General features: G+C 55.0%; 1 protein-coding gene across 1 annotated transcript in view; it reads left to right on the top strand.

The window, feature by feature from the left end:
• MYO9B (myosin IXB) overlaps positions 1-16,716 on the top strand; it is an 82,927-nt gene extending 66,211 nt beyond the window's left edge. The window contains 23 exon segments of the mRNA XM_006898320.1: positions 11-91; positions 349-459; positions 2,125-2,247; positions 2,517-2,666; positions 2,751-2,917; positions 3,537-4,376; positions 5,638-5,704; positions 5,848-5,972; positions 8,094-8,200; positions 8,326-8,516; positions 10,630-10,902; positions 11,086-11,124; positions 11,255-11,366; positions 11,858-11,931; positions 12,310-12,502; positions 12,834-13,068; positions 13,229-13,360; positions 13,548-13,671; positions 14,221-14,291; positions 14,685-14,808; positions 16,057-16,180; positions 16,282-16,367; positions 16,369-16,716. Of these exon segments, the coding sequence (XP_006898382.1) occupies positions 11-91; positions 349-459; positions 2,125-2,247; positions 2,517-2,666; positions 2,751-2,917; positions 3,537-4,376; positions 5,638-5,704; positions 5,848-5,972; positions 8,094-8,200; positions 8,326-8,516; positions 10,630-10,902; positions 11,086-11,124; positions 11,255-11,366; positions 11,858-11,931; positions 12,310-12,502; positions 12,834-13,068; positions 13,229-13,360; positions 13,548-13,671; positions 14,221-14,291; positions 14,685-14,808; positions 16,057-16,180; positions 16,282-16,367; positions 16,369-16,716 (3,897 nt within the window).
• The last annotated feature ends 2,306 nt before the right edge of the window (positions 16,717-19,022 follow it).

Genomic DNA, 19,022 nt, shown 5'->3' with positions numbered 1-19,022 from the left:
CTTTCCCTAGACGTCCCTCAACAAGCTCCTGGAGGCACTGGGCAAGGCAGAGCCCTTCTTCATCCGCTGTGTCCGCTCCAATGCCGAAAAGGTGAGCGTTGTGGGAAAATGGGTCTGGCGTGGGCCAGGGTCCTGGGGTGGCCTCCCACCTCTGATGGCCTTCACAGAGGATGTGGGGTCAAGACCATAACCAGCTCGAGGGAGAGACTGCACGAGCACAGCAGCTCTCAGGGCTCGGAGAGAATCATGCACAGTGGTTGTGCTGGGATTCCACCTGGGACACGAGCCCCCATCCGGTTCTTCCCAGCCATGGACACTCCCTGACCGCTCCCTCCCACACCGTTCCAGAAAGAGCTGTGCTTCGACGAGGAGCTGGTTCTGCAGCAGCTGCGCTACACGGGCATGCTGGAGACCGTGCGCATCCGGAGGTCGGGCTACAGCGCCAAGTACACCTTCCAGGTACCTGCCCATGCGCGCACGTTCACACACACGTCCAAGCGCCTGTGCAGTCACGTCCTTCCTCTGTCTCTCCATGCCACCTTCCCTCATATACAAGACTAGGACCCGCCCTACGCCAGTGCAACCTCGTGTTAGCCTAATGGTGACATTTGCAAAAACCCCATTTCCAAACAGGGTCATGGTCACCGGTACCTGGGTTAGAACCTGGACATATTCGTTTGGGGGACACCATTCTATCCATAAGAGAGGCTGTCCATGCACCGTAGGCTGTTGGGCAGTATCCTTGGCCTCCACCCACTTGATGCCAGTAATTGTACCTTCCCAAACCTCAAGTGTTTATAACCATAGATGCCTCTGCACCTCACTTCATGCCACAGTGAGAGCCCCGTGTCCCACCACACACTGGCGAGTGTAGAGCCAGGGTGGGAGGGCATGGCAACGTGTCGACGCCAGCACGAGGCCCATGTGGCCTTGAATCACTGGGGTGTTTTCCTAACACTTAACTCTGAAGTATTTAAAATGACTATTTGCTTAAAAGACACATCCTGTTTGGGGATTTCTGAGAAAGTCAGACCTAGAATTACCATGGGAACCAGCAGCTCCGCTCCTGGGTCTGTACCCAGAAGATGGGAGGATAGACTCGGCCTGACACTTGTCCACTAGTCTTCAGAGCAGCCCTGTTCACACAGCAAAAAGGTAGAAGCAGGGCAGACATCGTGTCAGCAGATGAGTGAACACAGGGTGGACCATCCATAGCATGGAATGCCCCTCCAGCCGCAGCACCGATGGAACACCACCTGATGCGTGTTAGGACGTGATAAAAACATGAGTGCTGAGTGCTGACACGTATCGCTTGATTGTGTCTTTGTGATGTGTCTAGATTGGGCAAATGCGTAGAGACAAAGTTCATTCGTGGTTGACCAGATTCATGGTTCAAACCAGAGCCTGAAAGATCAAGGCTGAGCTACTTAATGAGAACTGGGTTGCTGATGCTGTTTGAGAATAGTCTGGAACTAGATAGTTCTGGAACTAGGATTGGTATGTTAGTGCCTCTCACTTGTACACTTCAAATAGCTAAAACACCAGGTTTTACATACTGTGTAGTTTGTTGCCACTGAGTGAGTGGCTCACAGGGACTCTGTTCAGTAGAAGGAACCCTCCGTGGTCTTGCACCTCCTCGCTGCTCTCGAACCCACGGTGTTGTCACAGTGTCAGCCCATCTTGTCCACGGTCTGCCTCTTTTTTTCCCTGATCCTCTGCTTTACTGAGCATGGTGGCCAGTGACTTTTCTGTTTGTTTTCTGAGGGATGATGTCTAGCACATGCGGCAGCAGCAAGAACTCAGTGAAATTGGTCAGACGCAAAAATATTTTGTAGTATCAGTTTCATGAAATGAAGAAAAAAGGCAGGAAATTATTTGTATGATGTGATTTTCTTTAGGCTGGGCTTTTTTTTTTTTTTTAAGGGGGACATGTGCCCTCGGCATCCACAGAGATTTGGACTGTTTCAGCAAGTCTATAAACTTTAGATTAGTTAAAAGACTCTTACAGGAAACCATGGCCTAGGAAATGCAGCCACTGCCAGGGAGTCACTGGAGCTCGGGGTGCGGCTCCTTGTCATTGCAGGGAATGTTCTCTCAGACCCTCTCTTCTCATCCAAACCCCAGGACTTCACGGAGCAGTTTCAGGTGCTGCTGCCCAAGAATGCCCCACCCTGCAGGGAGGTCATCTCCTCACTGCTGGAGAAGATGGCCGTGGACAAGAAGAACTACCAGATCGGGAAAACCAAGGTCAGCACGCACAGGCCTCTCAGCCACATGCAGGTCCGCTCCTGGCCCCGAACCTCTCTCTGTTTCACCCATTAAGGGTAAGGCAGTCCGTGCAGGAAGTGGGATTCCTGGGCCCGACACGTTATTCCCCAGCAGAACTGTGGGACCACGCGACACAAGTTCTGACCTCTGGTCCCCTTGGTCAGTCAGCATGCCCGCTGCCCAGGTGTCCTTCCCAGGGTGGGCTGCCAGCTGACCGTCTCCCCCGCCCGGCCCTCACCTCCGGCCAGGTGTTCCTGAAGGAGCTGGAGCGGCAGGCGCTGCAGGAGACACTGCACCGGGAGGTCGTGCGCAAGATCCTGCTGCTGCAGAGCTGGTTCCGGATGGTTCTGGAACGCCGGCACTTCCTGCAGATGAAGCGAGCAGCCGTCACCATCCAGGTACCGTAGGGCCCCAGGGCTGTGTTGGGGGCTGTCCAGATTCAGAGACTCAGTCCTGATCATGCACTCCACCCCCCACCTCAGGCCTGCTGGCGTTCCTACCGAGTCCGGCGGGCGTTGGAGAGGACACAGGCGGCCGTGTTCCTTCAGGCCGCGTGGAGAGGCTACCGACAGAGGACAGCCTACCGGCGCCGGAGACAGAGCATCATCCGTCTACAGAGCCTCTGTCGGGGCCACTTGCAGCGTAAGAGGTGAGTAGAACATTCCAGAATGTGCTGGAAGCTGGGACCAAAGACCTGCCTGAAATACTAAGAGGCCTTTCTAGGAAGGGCTGGTGCAGCCAAGGGACATCAGGTGACAGGAACCAGACTCTGCTGAGGAAACTTCCAGTCAGCCAGGGACCTCTGCACAGCTGACCGTCCTGGGCCTGGACCAATCCGTCACCAGATACCTGGGTTAAGATTGAGAGATAGGTCATCTAAAGACCCCGCCAGGCTCCCGCCCCTGTACAAGCATCCTCAAGCTCCAAGATGTGCATGCACACCCCTTCCTGACCACTCCTCAGCTCCTGATAGCACAAAGTCTTGACCCCACTAGAAACCTAGGCACTGTCTCTGTCTCTGGCCACACAACAAAAACCCACTCAGAGAGTTCAGCTAGGACATAGCCTCAAACAGCCCCTCAAGTATTCCTACACCAGAGTAAAAGAGGCGTCCTCCCCAGACAGTGAACCAGGCCAGACTAATAGCAGCAGCAAGGGGTGTTGCTTGTTCCTGCCACCTCCCAGTTGCCCTCTGACCTCACCATCTCAGAAATGGGGGAAGACTTGTGTCTGAGGTGGGGGTCTTCCTTTCCCTCTCCCCCCCACAGCTTCAGCCAGATGGTCTCGGAGAAGCAGAAAGCAGAGGAGAAGGAGCGGGAAGCCCTGCTTGCCGCCCAGGAAGCTGCCATGCGGGCTAGTGAGGAGCAGAGACTCACACAGATGCCACTTGAGGACCCTGAGCCCCTGGCCGTGCTAGAGCCTGGCCCACAGCCAAGTGACAAACTCCCCACAACGAACACCCAGCCAGAGACTCCTGCCCCAGAGAAGCCCACCCCAGCCCAGAAGCTACCAGCCGAGGGCCACGACAAAGCCCCCAGCAGCCGCGAGAAGCGGGAGTCACGGTGGCAGAGGGGCCTGGAGCGCGTGCAGTTCCTGAAGAAGCACATCCAGTCCTGTAAGGAGGAAGGGGTCCTCAGAGATGCACCCGAGAGGGCAGGCCCAGAGCTGAGGGAGATCCTTCCAGAAGACCAGAAGGAAAGCCAAGAAGAGGGCACCCCCTCAGAAGCAGGACTGGGGGCCGAGCCTGTGTCCCCTGTAAAGCCACCCCCGGAGGTGTCACAGGCTGCCGCTTGCAAGCTCCCTTTGTATGGCCAGGAGGGGAGCCCAAGGTCTGAGCACCTGGAGCGGCCCACCAGCCTGGCCCTGGGCAGCAGTGCCCCAGAGACCCCCAAGGACAAGGGCAGGTCTAGTGCCAGCCCCCGGGACCAGCCTGAGAGCCCCAGCGGCACGGCCCAGATCCAGCGGCACCGGGACACTGACTCCGAGCGCCTGGCCAACGCTGTGGAGCTGTGGCGTGACAAGAAGCTCGTGACCACCAGGCCTTCCGCCATGCTCAGCCAGTCCTTGGACCTCAGTGAGCGGCGCCCGGCTGCCCTCAGGCCCACAGAGTAAGCCCAGCGCCCACCTTTGCGTGAGGCCTAGGGACCCTTGTCAGGGTAAGGGGCAGCAGGGAGCTGCAGCCAAACCCAGCCTTACAATCCTCAAGCCTCCCCACACTCAGGAGCCCCCCAGCCTTGTGGGCACCCTTGGGAGCTGAGGCAGTTGAGAGGTCCAGAGAGTATGCAGTCCCAACGCAGGATCCTGAGCCCCCACAGAAATCAAGGGCTTTGCTCACACAGGAAGCTCCCAGCCCCCACTAGAGGTAACCCATCAGAGCAAAGTCCCAGTCCCACCATCCTCTCACTGGACCTGCCTCCTCACCAATGAGCCAGTTGCCAACACACAGTGACCCTGTGTGTGCCAGAGTGGAAGTAGATATTGGAGGGTTTGTAATCACTCATCTTTGGGAATTAGGTAGCCAAACCTTTCTTTCAAGGTACCTCTGGATGGACTTAAAACTCCAGCTTTTCAGTTAGCAACCAAGTACATGCATCATTTGTACCCCGCAAGGAGTCCCCCAGCCCAGGCATGGAAGCTGGCTACGTTGAGAAAGAGACACAGCTCTCATACACATCTGACACTGACTGCACAGGCAAAAAAAAAACCGTTTAGAAGGAATCACAAGGGCTTTTGGGGAAATCAGGGCTCCCCGCCTCAGCATTGCTCACATTCGGTTCTAGATCGTTCTCTGTGCTACAGTGTTGAGCACCATCCCTGGCCTCCACTGGCTTGATGCCCATAGTACCCACCAGTAGGCATGACAGCCACCAGGGTCTCCAGCTACAATCAGGTTTCCTCGAGGGTCATAGGGAATTTCATTGGCCCCCAAGGGGTGATCATGTGTCCACAATCATCTGACCTACCGAAGTCCTAGAATGCAGCCCATATTTCAGTCCATATACTGAGTGGGGAGGGGGCAGAGTCTCAGAAAGCTGGAGGCTGACCCTGGCTTAGGTGATCTAATCTGGCTGGAGATTGTATGGTGTGAGGTAGGGGTCAATCTCAAGTTTTGGTACATTGTCTTCACAAGTAATTAACACAGGCGTTTTTCTACCTCAGCCCTATTGACATTTGATTCTAGAACATTGTGGTGGAGGATGTCCTATGTACTGTAGAGTGTTGGGCAGCATCCCTGGCCTCCACCCAAATACCAGCCACACCCCTGTTCTAGACACTCAGAAGTACCCCCTGGGAGCAGTCACTCTGAGTGAGAATCGCCACCCCGGGACTGTGTTCCTGGAACATAAACCTGTTTCTGTTGTCCGACAGGGAGAGGCGGATTTCCCTATCCACAAGTGATGTCTCCAGCCTCCTCGTATCTCCTTCCAGGACTCAGGTACAGTGTCCAGCATGGCGTATACCCCTGGGGTCTCCTGCACAGACCCTCACAGCCCTGCAGAGAGGGCTGGTTGGGAGCCAAGAGTGGGGGCACGTGGAGGGCCTGGCTTTACCTCTGCTCATCCAACCACTCCCTCACAGTCCTTAGCAGAATCCGTGGATGGGGAGCCCAGTTCCAAGAAGCCAGCAGTCCAGAAGAAGAAGTCAGGTGACTCGACCTCCATCACAGACACAGGGCTGTCCCCGGGCAGCCAGCCTGACTCCAAGTGAGTGAAGGAGGCAGCAGAGGTGGGGGTCCAGGTCCACTCAGGGATCAGTGGCATAGATTAAGCACGATCCTACAGTGCGTTGCACCTCCAGCCTAGACTTGCAGCATGGCCCTGTCCGGGCCAGTCACTCCACCGGGGCCACCTCCTCTGAGCCCACAGACAGCTCAAACCAAAGCCCTTGCTGTCTCAGTTATCTAGTGCTGCCGTAAGAGATACCACGAGAAGATGGCTTTATCAGACAGATTTTTTTTTTCTCTCACAGTTTAAAAGTCCAGATTCTGGGTGCTGACCCTAGAAGCAGGCTTTCTCCCTGTTGGTGCTGGAGGAAGGCCAGCTTTCCTTGGAAACCTCTGTGTTTCTTGGCCTCCTCCCGTGTGGAGGAGCCTCAGCTCCTGTCATTCTTTGTGGTGCTCTGTCCTCTCATACGTCAGAAGACAAAACGTGACAGCCCACACCCCAGGGAAACTCCTCTTACAGCATCAGGCTTCTTATGAGATTAAGGGTATAGCATCCCACCTTTAATCCTGTTATAGCTGCTTGGTGTCAGTCATAGAGGTTCATTACAGAACTTCCATATTACATTGTTACATAGTTTTATTTTAGGGGAGACATAGTTGAATCCATGAGGAGTATTGAAAGAAGAATTGTGTTCCATAAGGTCATTAATGGTCATACTTCAAAAGTAGATTCCAGTCCTTTCTTCCATGATGCCTCTGAATGGACTTGAACAGCCAAGCACTTAATTATTTGTTGCACCAGGAACTGTGAATTGGTTTGTTGTTGTTGTTGTTGTTGTGTACCATCAAGTCAGAACCAACCCATAGCTGACCCTCCACCCTTCCAAGCATAATGTCTTTCTCCAGGGACTGATCCCTCCTGGCAACATGCCCAAAGTATGTGAGACAGAGCTTCAAAATTCTTGCCTCCAGGGAGTAACTCAGTTTCACCTTCTCGAGGACAGACCTGTTTGTTTTCTTGTCAGTCCATGGTATCTTCAGTACTCTCTCCAGCACCACAACTCAAAGGCATTGATTCTTCTTCTTCTTCTTTTTTTTTTTTCATTTTTATTTATTTATTTTTTATGTGTGTACCGTCAAATTGGATCTGACTGGTACAGGAGATAGTGTGATTCTTCTTTTATCATCCTTAGTCATTATCCAACTATCTGACTGCCTAGTGAGGAATTGTGAAGACCATGGCTTGAATCAGGCACACCTTAGTCTCCAGACTGATGTCATTGCTCTTCAGTACTCTGGTCTCCTAGCTGCCTTCAGTCAGCTCAGACCCTGACATCCTCATTTGCATCTGTGGCCAGTGTCTGTTCCCCTCATTGAGGAGCTCCCCCATTCCCACTGACCCTCTACCATTCACAGTGTCCTCTGCTAGTGAGTGTTCTTTCTGAAAATGTGTCCAGAGAGGCAGGTCTGACCAGCCTCAACTGCTAAGGCATTTTCCATCCTGTTTCTCTTAAGACAGCTTTGTTGAGTCTTCAGGCAGGCTGCCATTCAAATCTTTTTAAATAATATCTTACTGTATTTACACAGCAAATTATGCTCCCATTTGACAGTTTTTTCAGTGACTTCATCACATTTTTCCATTTCAGAGTTCGTTTTCCTTGTAGTCTGCTGATTTCACGTCCAGTACAGTTTCCCTGCCCTCTTAATTGTCTCATCTTTTGCATTTGAGTCCTTGTTGACTGTTGGATCTCATCTAGCCGGCTCTTTAACGGAGCAGCATGTTTATGGGGCGGAGGTTACTGTCATCATTCTGCACCATTGAGTCGAAACCAACTCACAGCTGACCCTCCAGCAGGACTGCAGGGGCTGTAAAGCGCGCAGGGGGAGAGCGGCCGGTGGATTCGGACCCTACGCCTCTGGTTGGCAGAACATGTGTCCTTTTGACACACGAGTGTTCTTTTGACACCTGAATGTCCTTTTGGTTTTGTGCCAGCCTGCTGGCTACTTCGCAACAAGGTAACCTCAGCATAGTTTTGGTTCTGGCAGCATTTTGTTCCAGCTCAGCACGGTCACAGATTATGAGCCTTCATAGTGCTGGCCAAGAAAACTGGACGTCCCGTCCATTTCCTGAGCCATAAACAGGCCCGCTCACCTTCTGCAGGTCTGCGTTCAAGAGGCTTTTCCTGCATAAGAACAGGGAGAAGGCTGAGAATACAGGTTCTGGGCACACTGGGTCCGAAGTCATTGCCACAAAGAAGAATCCAGAAGGTAGGTACCCACAGTCTTGGAGGCCGAGGATGGACCCTCGAGAGACCCCCAGGGGCTGTGGGCCGAGGCCACGAGCAGAGTGCTCCCCTTAGGCTCTGCCCTCACCTGCTGCCCCCTCCGCACAGCCGCCTCCAGCCAGCAACACCGACACCCAGCAGGAGAGAAGCCTGCCAAAGAGGCAGGAGGCCGGGGGAAGAAGAACCGGAACCTGAAGGTTGGCAAAATCACAGTGTCGGAGAAGTGGCGGGAGTCAGTGTTCCGCAAGATCACCAACGCCAACGAGCTCAAGTTCCTGGATGAATTCCTGCTCAATAAGGTGGGTCTGGCTGGACCAGAGCCACTGACCCCATAGCAGTACCCCACCAGCCTCAGGGCAGCAGAAACTCAGGGTCCAGAATTCCAACACACTGAGTGTTCCAGAAGCCACATACTTGTCCTTAAGTGTGGCACAAGCTGGTTGTGGCAACCCTGGGTGATTCAGCACACTCACCTGCTGGCCAAAAGTTTGGCAGTTCTAGCTTAGCCAAAAGTGCCTCAAAAGAAAGGCCTGGTCATCTACTTCCAATACATGAGCCGTCAACAGCCCTCTAGAGCCCGTGGAGGGTGGGAGGGAGCAGCATGAGTCAGAATGGAATCGACAGCATCTGGTTGGATCTTTGGGTAAAACCTGAGGCACGTTCGTGGGAGACAGTTTCTAGTCTGTTCCTGTAGGCGTTGGTATTTTCCTGCAGTGTAACAGTGAGCGTGGGTCTCAGTTTTCGAGAGCCGCCTCCACGGGTACCGCACCCTGGTCACGTAGACACCACAGAGCAGGCGCTCCCTGTCTCAGAGCTCTGGAGGCTCCAGTTCAGATTCAGGGCCTCAGCTGGTGGTGCTTTCTCTGTCAGCTCAAGAGATCTCTTTCCAAATGAGTTCATGCTCACAGGCCCCAGAGCTAGTCTTAGTGTTAGTCTTAGTCTTGATTTATCATCTTTTGAGTTGAACCCACAGTAGACATGTCCCTTGTAAACAAACGTGGCTGCCTCCAACGTGGGCTGGAGGTGGACACTCAGGGCGAGTCCAGCAGACAGCACACCACTGGAGAACTTGCCCAGCCTCTCACAGGCTCATGGGTCAGGACCCTGCAATAGCAGAGGCACCATGGAAAGAACCAGCCTGTGGGACCCAGCACAGTCCTGGGCCCTGGGCATGGCCAGGCCTCCAGGCCTGTGTGCACTGGAGCCAGGGTGCGAGTGTTTCTCAGCGAGGTCAGTTCTGTCCTAAGGGAATGTCTAGCAGCAGATATTTTGGACTGTCACAAATGGGAGAGTGTTGGTACTGTTGGCATCCAGCAGTGCCCAGGACAGACCCCACCACCACCACCTCAGACAAGAATCCACCCCCACATGTCTAGTGAAACCACAGCTCACAGCAACCCTGTGTGTCAGAATAGACCTCAGCTCCGTAGAGTGGATTTTTTTGGAACTAGCTTGCCAGGCCTTTCTTCTGATGCACTGTAGGTTATCTCAAACTGCAACCTTCCAGTTAACAGCTAAGGACATAACCATTAGCACTCCAGCATCCCCACATATCTGATAAGTAGTTAATATCCTTGGAAAAAGACATGATGCTGGGAAGGGTTGGAGGGTCGGCGAAGGAGAGGTAGACCCTCAACCAGGTGGACTGACAAAGTGACTGCTGCAACGGACTCTTGGGTGTCAGGAAGTGTGAGGATGGGGCAGAATAGAACAACGTTCAGATCTTTTGTTCATGGGGCGCTGTGAATCATAATTGACTCAATGGCACCTACCAACAACAACAAGAACTAAAGTAACCCAATCATAAAATTAACACAGATCTCGGTTTCACCAGAGAAGGTACGCTGAGAGCCCACCAGCCCTTTAATCTCCATAATCATTAAAAAACCAAAACCAAGGGAGCTCTGGTAGCCTAGTGGCAAGACGCTGCACTGCACTCCCAGAGGAACATGGTTCAAATCCACCAGATGCTCTGCTGGAGAAGGAGGGGCAATCTCCTCCTGTACCAGTCAGATCAGATTTGACGGTGTACACACACAAAAAATAATAATAAAATTTAAAAAACAAAACACCAAAACCAAAACACTTGCATTGAGTTGATCCCTACGCACACATGTCACCTCACAGGTGTTCGAGTAAAATTGTGCTCCACTGGGTTCACAGCGGCTAAATTTTCAGACTTAGCCCGCCAGGCCTTCCACAGCACCTCTGGTGGCTCCAATTGCCAAACGTCCAGTTAGCAGCCAAGCTTGTTGATCATTTGCACCACTCAGAGACTTTAGCTGTTTAAATCCTAAATTCCCGGCATCAGCAGCACTGGGCTTGGTGGGCTGGATTTTTATCCCAAGTGGGACATCGGAGAGGAACCTGGAGCAAGCAGTGATTTGTGACCAGCTTGTCCCCTCCTCTCAGATCAATGACTTGCGCTCCCAAAAGACCCCCATCGAAAGCTTGTTCATCGAGGCGACTGAGAAGTTCCGCAGCAACCTCAAGACCATGTACTCTGGCCCGAACGGGAAGATCCACGTGGGCTACAAGGACCTGATGGAGAACTACCAGATTGTCGTGAGCAACCTGGCGGCAGAGCGTGGCGAGAAGGACACCAACCTGGTGCTCAACCTCTTCCAGTCCCTGCTGGACGAGTTCACCCGCGGTCACACCAGGAGCGACTTCGAGGCCCCCAAGGTGGGCCTGGGCAGACCTGTCACCTCGCTCCAGCACTCTCTGGACTTGGGGCTGGAGTATTGGTTCCCCCACTCTAGAAGGAGTTGAGGTCTCTGGATGTTATCAGCGGACCGAGGGGCATGGTGGGACACTGGTGTCACTCCAGCCCCGTAGACAGGCATCTCTGCTCCCTTCTCCCTACAGCAGAGCAAGTCTCGGAAGAAGTGGAAGCAGGATCGCGCTGTGAGTGTGTGTCCGCCCCAAGCAGTCTGAGCTCTGACTCCCCGGTGCCTGGTCCTGGGACCGCAGTCTTGGGTGGGGTGCAGAGAGGAGAGAGGGCCCCACTCAGCCCTTGTCACCTGCCCCCCTCCAGGTACAGCAGCACAATGGGCACGTGTTTGCCAGCTACCAGGTCAGCATCCCCCAGTCGTGCGAACACTGCCTCTCCTACATCTGGCTCATGGACAAGGCCCTGCTATGCAGCGGTGAGCGCCCCAATGCCAGCCCCAACCCCACCTCAGGGCCCCCAACCTCCCAACAGACAGACCACCCACCACACATTCCCCACCTTCACCACCAGCCTTTCGGCCTCCCCGCTCCATGCTTCTTGACCCCCACCATATACATCCTGTATGCCCCCCAACCTTTCCACCACACACATCTCGGACTCCTAACCCCAGCACACCCCCAGAGCTCTCCACTCCGCATCTCCAGTACCCCCTCCTCGGTGTGAACCTTAACCCCCACTGAAGCTCTAGTCCCTCACCATGCACCTCTGACTTTTTCTAGTCACCCATGTGTGCCCCCTATCCTGCCAACGTGCCCCAACCCTACCATATGCTCCTGACCAGCCAGTGTTCCCTGACCCCTCCTGCATGTCCCATGATCCCCAGTATGTGTCCCCTATTCCCACCCCATGCCCCCACCCCTCCCACCCACCTTCCCACTCCACCTGTGACCCTCTCTGTCTTCCTAGTGTGCAAGATGACCTGCCACAAGAAATGCGTGCACAAGATCCAGACCTACTGCTCCTATACGTGCAGGCAGAAGGTGAGGGGAGCAGGGGGCATTGAACCTTCCAGAACTGCACGCATTCCATCCAAGTACCTAGGGATGCCACCTAGAAGTGTGAAGGGGAGTGTGCTTAGCAGGGGCAAGTGAAGATGTGTGGAGAGCAGGCTGGGCTGCTCCCATACTTGTGATCCCATATCTAGCAGAACCCTATCTTTGCCCATCACCACATCTAGACCAAGCCTATCCAGGTGTGTGTCAGGGCCAGCTTTCTCCAGGGGACCCAGGGGAGGGAGAAATACCCTACCCATCAGTGGCCTGGGTGACGACTATGGGGACTTGGAGCTCCCTGCCCAGGGGTCCTGCAGGAAGGGCAGAGGGAGGGGTCTAGAGGGCAATAGATGATCCCCCCTGCAGGTGGAGCCAGGTGCAGAGCCCGGCCACTTTGGCGTGTGCGTGGACAGCTTGACCAGTGACAAGGTCTCAGTGCCTGTTGTGCTGGAGAAGCTTCTGGAACACGTGGAGATGCATGGCCTGTACACCGAGGGCCTCTACCGAAAGTCAGGAGCAGCCGGCCGCACGCGGGAGCTCCGGCAGACACTGCAAACAGGTGGGCTGTGTGGAAGGGCGAGCACTGCAGTGATGGGCAGGGTTTGGGCATAGTGGGCACTGCTATGGTGGGCAGTGCGGTCACTGCACATGGTAAAGGCTTGGGGATAGTGGGCACTCCAAACAGACAGGCACTGCTGTGGTGGGCAGGGTGGGCACCACAGGTGGGCAGAGTTTGGTTATAGGTGAGCCTCACAGGTGAGCTGTGGAAGGATGGACACCGCAGATAGGCAGAGCTTGGGAATAGTGGGCACTGCAGACAGGCATGCTCCTTGGCCAGCAGGTGGGTGTGGACAGGTGAGTCTTCTGCTCACCTGACCCCACCCCCACAGACCCCACCACCGTGAAGCTGGAGAACTACCCCATCCATGCCATCACTGGTGTCTTGAAGCAGTGGCTGCGGGAGCTGCCTGAGCCCCTCATGACCTTTGCCCAGTACAATGACTTCCTCCGTGCGGTGGAGCTGCCTGAGAAGCAGGAGCAGCTGGCTGCCATCTACGCTGTCCTGGACCACCTGCCAGAAGCCAATCACAACTCCCTAGAGCGGCTCATCTTCCACCTTGTGAAGCAAGTGTCCCCCATCCCTACCCTGGGCGGTCAGGGGCCCTCCCGCCTCCCTGCAAGTCCAGACAGGGCTGACGTGGGGTGGGGACCACCCCCCAGGGTTCAGGTCCCAGCTCGGCTCCCTGAGCCAGGGGTGCTGCCTTCATACTGGCTGTCTCCGCAGGGTGGCCCTGCTCGAGGACGTGAACCGCATGTCGCCTGGCGCCTTGGCCATCATCTTTGCCCCCTGCCTGCTGCGTTGCCCTGACACCTCGGACCCGCTGACCAGCATGAAGGATGTGCAGAAGACCACCATGTGAGTGCTGGCTCCGGACACAGCGGACAGGGACCATGTTCTCTCCCTTCGCAGCCTGACCGCAGCTTAGAGAATGTCCAGAGGGTGGCAGGTGGATCAGGCCCGCAGGGCTGTAGCTGTGCGCGTCCTCGGGGCAGCCGGCACTGGCCCCATCTGAAGCCCCCTCCCCATCCGGCCTTGTGCGCAGGTGCGTCGAGATGCTGATCAAGGAGCAGATGCGAAAGTACAAAGTGAAGATGGAGGAGATCAACCAGCTGGAGGCGGCCGAGAGCATCGCCTTCCGCCGGCTCTCACTGCTGCGGCAGAACACTGTGAGCGAGGGTGGTGAGGGGGCCAGAGGACTGGGGGGGTGCCCAGAGGACTGGGGGGGTGCCCAGAGGACTGGGAGGGGCCAGAGGACTGGGGTGTGGCCGGGGGGGGAAGGATGGGGGGGGCCAGAGGACAAAGGGGAGCTGGTGCTGGACAAGGGACAAGGAGGCCAAGAGTGGACGGCACCTGTGCGTGGGGCGAGGGGGCAGAGTGCTGGGTTGTGCCACGCAGCCCGGGCACTGATATGGGCGCACCAGTGGAAGCAGAAGAGCCTGGGCTGCGCTGTGGGGATGGGATCCACTCCCAGCTACCTGGTTGGCCACCTCCACTCTGCCTATTACCTGGCTCCCTGGGGTGAGCGTAGGTGTGCCGCGCCCCCTACTGGTGGCTGAGCTCATCATCACCCCTGTCTTGCTGGCCACACCCCACATACAGGGGAGTTTTCCCAGCCAGCGGGCGAAGTTGGGGTGACAAGGCCCAGTCTGTCCAGTGGGCCAGCTTGAGCCCCCACCTCACTGCCCATGGTCATCTTGCCTTCATCTTTTCCCCAGCTCTGGCCTTTCAAACTGGGGTTCTCGTCTCCCTACGAGGGGGTCCTGAACAAGAGCCCCAGAGGCCGGACGTGCATGGCCTCCTCGGCCCTGGGATCTTCGTAGGCTAGACTGCACCCCACCCTTCTGGATGTGCATGCTGGGGCCAGCCTCTCGGAGAATGGGTGCTCGATCCCTCACATCACAACTAACCAGTTGCTTCCAACACCCTTGCCCTTAGCCTCCTTGGATACTAACCTCACTGGCCCTGACACTGGCCAATCTGCAAACGGTTAAGCACTCACTGCTTATGGAAAGGTTGTAGTACAGTCGGAGAAAATAGTGACTCTTCACAGTGTCTCAGCTTTGAAACCTGTGGAGCAGTTCACTCTGCACACACACGTTCCTGTGAGTCGGAACCGACTTGACAGCAGCTAACAACAGTATCTCTTCCAGAACAAGAGCCCCAAAGCCCGGACGAGCAGCAGCGGCCTGGAGGAGCTGGGGGTGTTACCTGAGGAGGAGGCAGTAGTGGCAGCCGGGGACAACGAGGACCGAGAGAAGGAGATCCTCATGGAGCGCATCCAGTCCATCAAGGAGGAGAAGCAAGTGTCCTGTGGTCACCAGGGTGGCTAGAAACCAGCCCTGTCCCAGGAAACGGGGGTCCCCACAGTCCCAACTGCCCTGACTGCCTAGACCCTGTCTGTGCCTGCCCACAGAACCCTAGGATAGCCTGCAGGCTGGCAGAGGCAGTGCCCAGGACCCCAGGGTAGCCTAAAGGCTGGCAGAGGCAGTGTCCAGGACCCCAGGGTAGCCTGTAGCCTGGCAGAGGCAGTGCCCAGGACCCCAGGGTAGCCTGCAGCTTCGCAGAGGCAGTGCCCAGCTCTTTTTAAGGCAGGCTCAGCTAAGGGAGCAGACTGTCAAATAAAAGGGCTCTTAAAAGTGACACTGGGGAGTCCCTGGGTGAGGCAGACAGTTACCTGCTCAGATGCTAAAGAGAGATGGGAGTTTGAATCTGCCCTGTGGCACCGTGGCAGAAAGGCCTGGCAGTGTACTCCCATAAAGCTGACAGCTAAGACTCCTCTAGGGGAGGATGACCCAAAGCTGTGTTTCAACAAGAAAGTCCTTGAGTTAAGAATACCTTAGGTTTCTGTTCCAGAGAGACAAACATCTTAGTGACAAGTTATCCAAAGTGAATTCTGAAAGAACAGAAGAGGAAGAAGCCTCAATAAAAATCATAGTGGACCCAGGCCAGGGTCAGGGGTAGACCAGGACTCAGACCTGCTGTGATCAGAGCCCAGGTATGGGATGGGTGGACAGTTAAATGTTTGGCTACTGCTAACCAAAAAGTTAGGAGTTCACGCTCACCCACTAGGCAGCACTGATGAAAGGCCTGGTGATCTGCATTCAAAAGTTCATGTTGTTGTTGTTGTTATGTGCTGTCGAGTCACTTGCGACTCATAGCGACCCTATGTACAACAGCCCTAAACTCCACTCTGTCCTGTGCCAATCGCACTGTCTCCAACACTCCCATCCCAATTATCCCAGTCATGCTCCTCGAAAACCCTTGAGAGACAGTCTGGTTGCTTCCAACCAGTCACCTTGACAGAAACTAGTTTGGTTTCTCATTTTCCCCTCAGCTCAGCATAAGCATATAGCATCCACTTCTCTATGACTTGATTTTAAAGTAACACACAAGTGATGCCAGCCCATCAGGCAGGAACCGGACTGGAGAAGGGGAAAGGGGACTATATGCAAAGACCCAGGGTGTGTGCTCAGGACTGAGTGGGGCAAGGCCACACAGGACCCACAGGGCAGCTTTAAACTCCAGCCCTTTCCCACGCTGCCCCCAGGGAGGACATCACCTACCGGCTGCCAGAGCTGGACCCACGAGGCTCCGACGAGGAGAACCTGGACTCGGAGACATCGGCCAGCACCGAAAGCCTGCTGGAGGAGCGGGCCGGGCGGGGGGCCGCGGAAGGTCAGTATTAAGGTAGCGTGTGATTTTTTTCCTTCCTGTCCACCTGGGCGAGGTGGGGCCACAGCGTGGAGCTGCGCTGACACCACCATCTGTCTCCCAAGGGCCCCCTGCGCCAACTCTCCCCTGCCCCGGCACACCCACCCTGTGCCCCCTCCCCACGGTGGCCGCGGTGGTAGCCCCGGCAGCAGCCCCTCCGACGCAGGCCCTCGTCCTTCGCGACAGTCCGAGTGAAGACCCCCCGGCGCACACCTGTCATGCCTATGGGCAAAATCAAGCTCCCGCCCGGCCTGCCTACTCACCTGCCCAGCTGGGCACCTAAGGCCCCTGATTCTGGGGTCCCCGTAAGGCGCCGTGAGCCGCCCGCCCGGCGCCCAGACCTGGTACACTCGGTGTACGTGACTCCAGGCGCAGAGCTGCCCGCACAGGCTGTCCTCGAGGCCCTGGACGAGGAAGAACGGGCCCCTGGCACCAAACGGAGATACTCGGACCCCCCGACATACTGCCTGCCCCCTGCCCCAGGCCAGGCCAACGGCTGAGGGCTGTAGCTGGTCAAGCTGAGATAGTCCAGTGTGGAGAGTGCAGATGCAGAGGGCCTGCAGGACTTGCTGAAGCCAAGCTTTGGGCACCTCACTTCAGCTCCACCGTCAGCTTTCCAGAAGGATTCAGAACTCTGCCAGCACCCAAGGGAAGGAGCACGCCAGCCGTGCATGGAACCAAGCAGGGAGCAGCCAGTATGGCCACCTGGCCTGCCTCCCGGGGGCTGCCCAGCCCAGCCCGTGAGAGGCCAGCGTGGTCACCTCTCTTTTGTACGAATTGACTTGATGATAACTCTGTACGTGGTTTACATAACTTGAGACTGTAACAGCCTTAATGGGAGACCAAATCAGTTTGTTGTTTGTTTGGGTTTGTTTTTTTATATATAAATATATGTATATGTAAAAATGTGTACGTTAACCCCATGCATCTCCTTTAAACTCGACGCAAGTCGTCAAGTGAAGTAGAAGATGCAGACAGACATAAACCACATTCCAGAAACAGGGCCCAAGCTGAGTCTGGATTGGGGGTCTTCGGGCCTGCCCACCTGCATGGACACTTAGGGCACCTACCTGTGTTGAGGCCTATTTGGATGTGCCCATCCCCTGGGGCGCAGTGCGCCATCCATGGCATCGGGAATCTCAGCAGGATGCAGGGCACCAGGCAAGGGTGACTGACCTCTGCCTGCATCACCACCAGACCTCACCTCCCCCGGAGTCAGGTCCCGGCGGGACAAACGTGGCCAGGACCCCTTACCGCCATGCTCTGTCCACAGTACCCTCCAGCTCTCGACCCCTGCAGTACACCAGGCACAGCCTGCCACCCAGGGCTTCTCCAGGTGAGGCCTGAGGTTTTACGGCCCTGGCAGTCAATAGTGGCAACTTGAGGGATGGGAAGAGTGGAGCTCCTTCCCCCAGGCTCATCCCCCTCTCACAGATACCTGGACAAGTGAAATAAAAAGTGACTGAGACATGTTTGTGTGTGACTCCTATCTTTGGATAGGGCTGTGGGAGGTGAAGTCAAAGAGGGACAGCGAGTGGGAAGACCACCTTAGTCCTGTCACAGATACTGATATTTGAATGACCTGCATACTGCTCCCACTAACACACTCAGTATCCCCAGGGGGTGGGTTTTGATCTGATGGGGAGCAAAAGAACACCCACAGAGCCTGACACACCCGCCCGGGGCTTTCACCTTTTATTTGCAGGGTCCATCGCTAAAACCGAAGCTTTAAGTCTTAGAGGCCTCGTGAGGAGTAGACCAGGCAGACAGGTGTCCACGTCACACTGGGTCCAGAGGGAGAAGAAAGTTCATCCAGCCAACTCTGCTGTGTGCCCAAGTGGGCTCAGTTCTCATCTAGTTCGTTCCAGGTTGGGGAGACGAAACCCCAGAGGTCCAGGCCTCAGACAAAGGAAGGGTGATGGTGAGGGTGAGGGCTCAGCAGAAGCTATCTGCCTGGCTGTGGAGCCTGGCTCTGAAGCCCTTTCCATTACAAGCCCAAGGTTTGGGGGCCACCAGTCCCATCAGTATTGTAAAGCCCTCTCCTCCCCCTGCTCACTCCACTAGGCGGTTCTACAGAGCAGAGTCAGAACTACGTACTGATGGCCCCTCAGAAGAGTAACATCTCAAAGAATCCTCAAATCCCAAAGTTCCAGGCCAGGGACCCTTCAGGATAGCAAAGGAAGGCAGGCTGCCTGCAGACATTCAACAAGGGGGAGGAGGATAAACCTAAGGCAGGAGTACGGGCTGGGGAAGCACTTTGTGGAAGGAGAAACAAAGGTGCATGTAAGGATAACACCTTCAACTTTTTTCTTTGATGACCTTTATTTTGTTATTAATTTTAATGAGTATTTACAGAGACTTTGGATTTCCATTCATTCATTGTTGCACTTTTCTCCCAGCCAACACCTGCCCCCTCTTCGCTCTTTTTGAAAAGTAAAGGAAAAATTCTTTCATTGTTAAACAATCCCCCCCAGTCCACGCCCCTCTGCAGCCTTCCTTCTAGACTCCTGTCATGATAATAATACCTAATCATATATCGCTTTTAATCAGTTTTCTCCCTCATCTGTTTCAATGCAGTATACATAATTTATCCCATCTTTTTCAGTCTCACCCCAGCCCCGACGTCAGACCCATTTTACAACAGTGGCACTATGCAATATTTGTCCTTTTGTGACTGAGACATTTCACTCAGCATAATGTCCTCCAAGGTCATCCATTTTGTATAATATTTTGTAAGTTCTTTGTTTTTCAGTGCAGTGTAGTATTCCATTGTGTCACAGCTTCTCCATTCATTTGTTGATGGGCA

Source organism: Elephantulus edwardii, unplaced genomic scaffold, assembly GCF_000299155.1.
Source record: "Elephantulus edwardii isolate Elephantulus edwardi_28Jun2011 unplaced genomic scaffold, EleEdw1.0 scaffold00226, whole genome shotgun sequence".
Lineage (NCBI taxonomy): Eukaryota > Metazoa > Chordata > Mammalia > Macroscelidea > Macroscelididae > Elephantulus > Elephantulus edwardii.
Note: the sequence above shows the minus strand (reverse complement) of the source record. Positions and strands in the feature narration are given on the sequence as shown.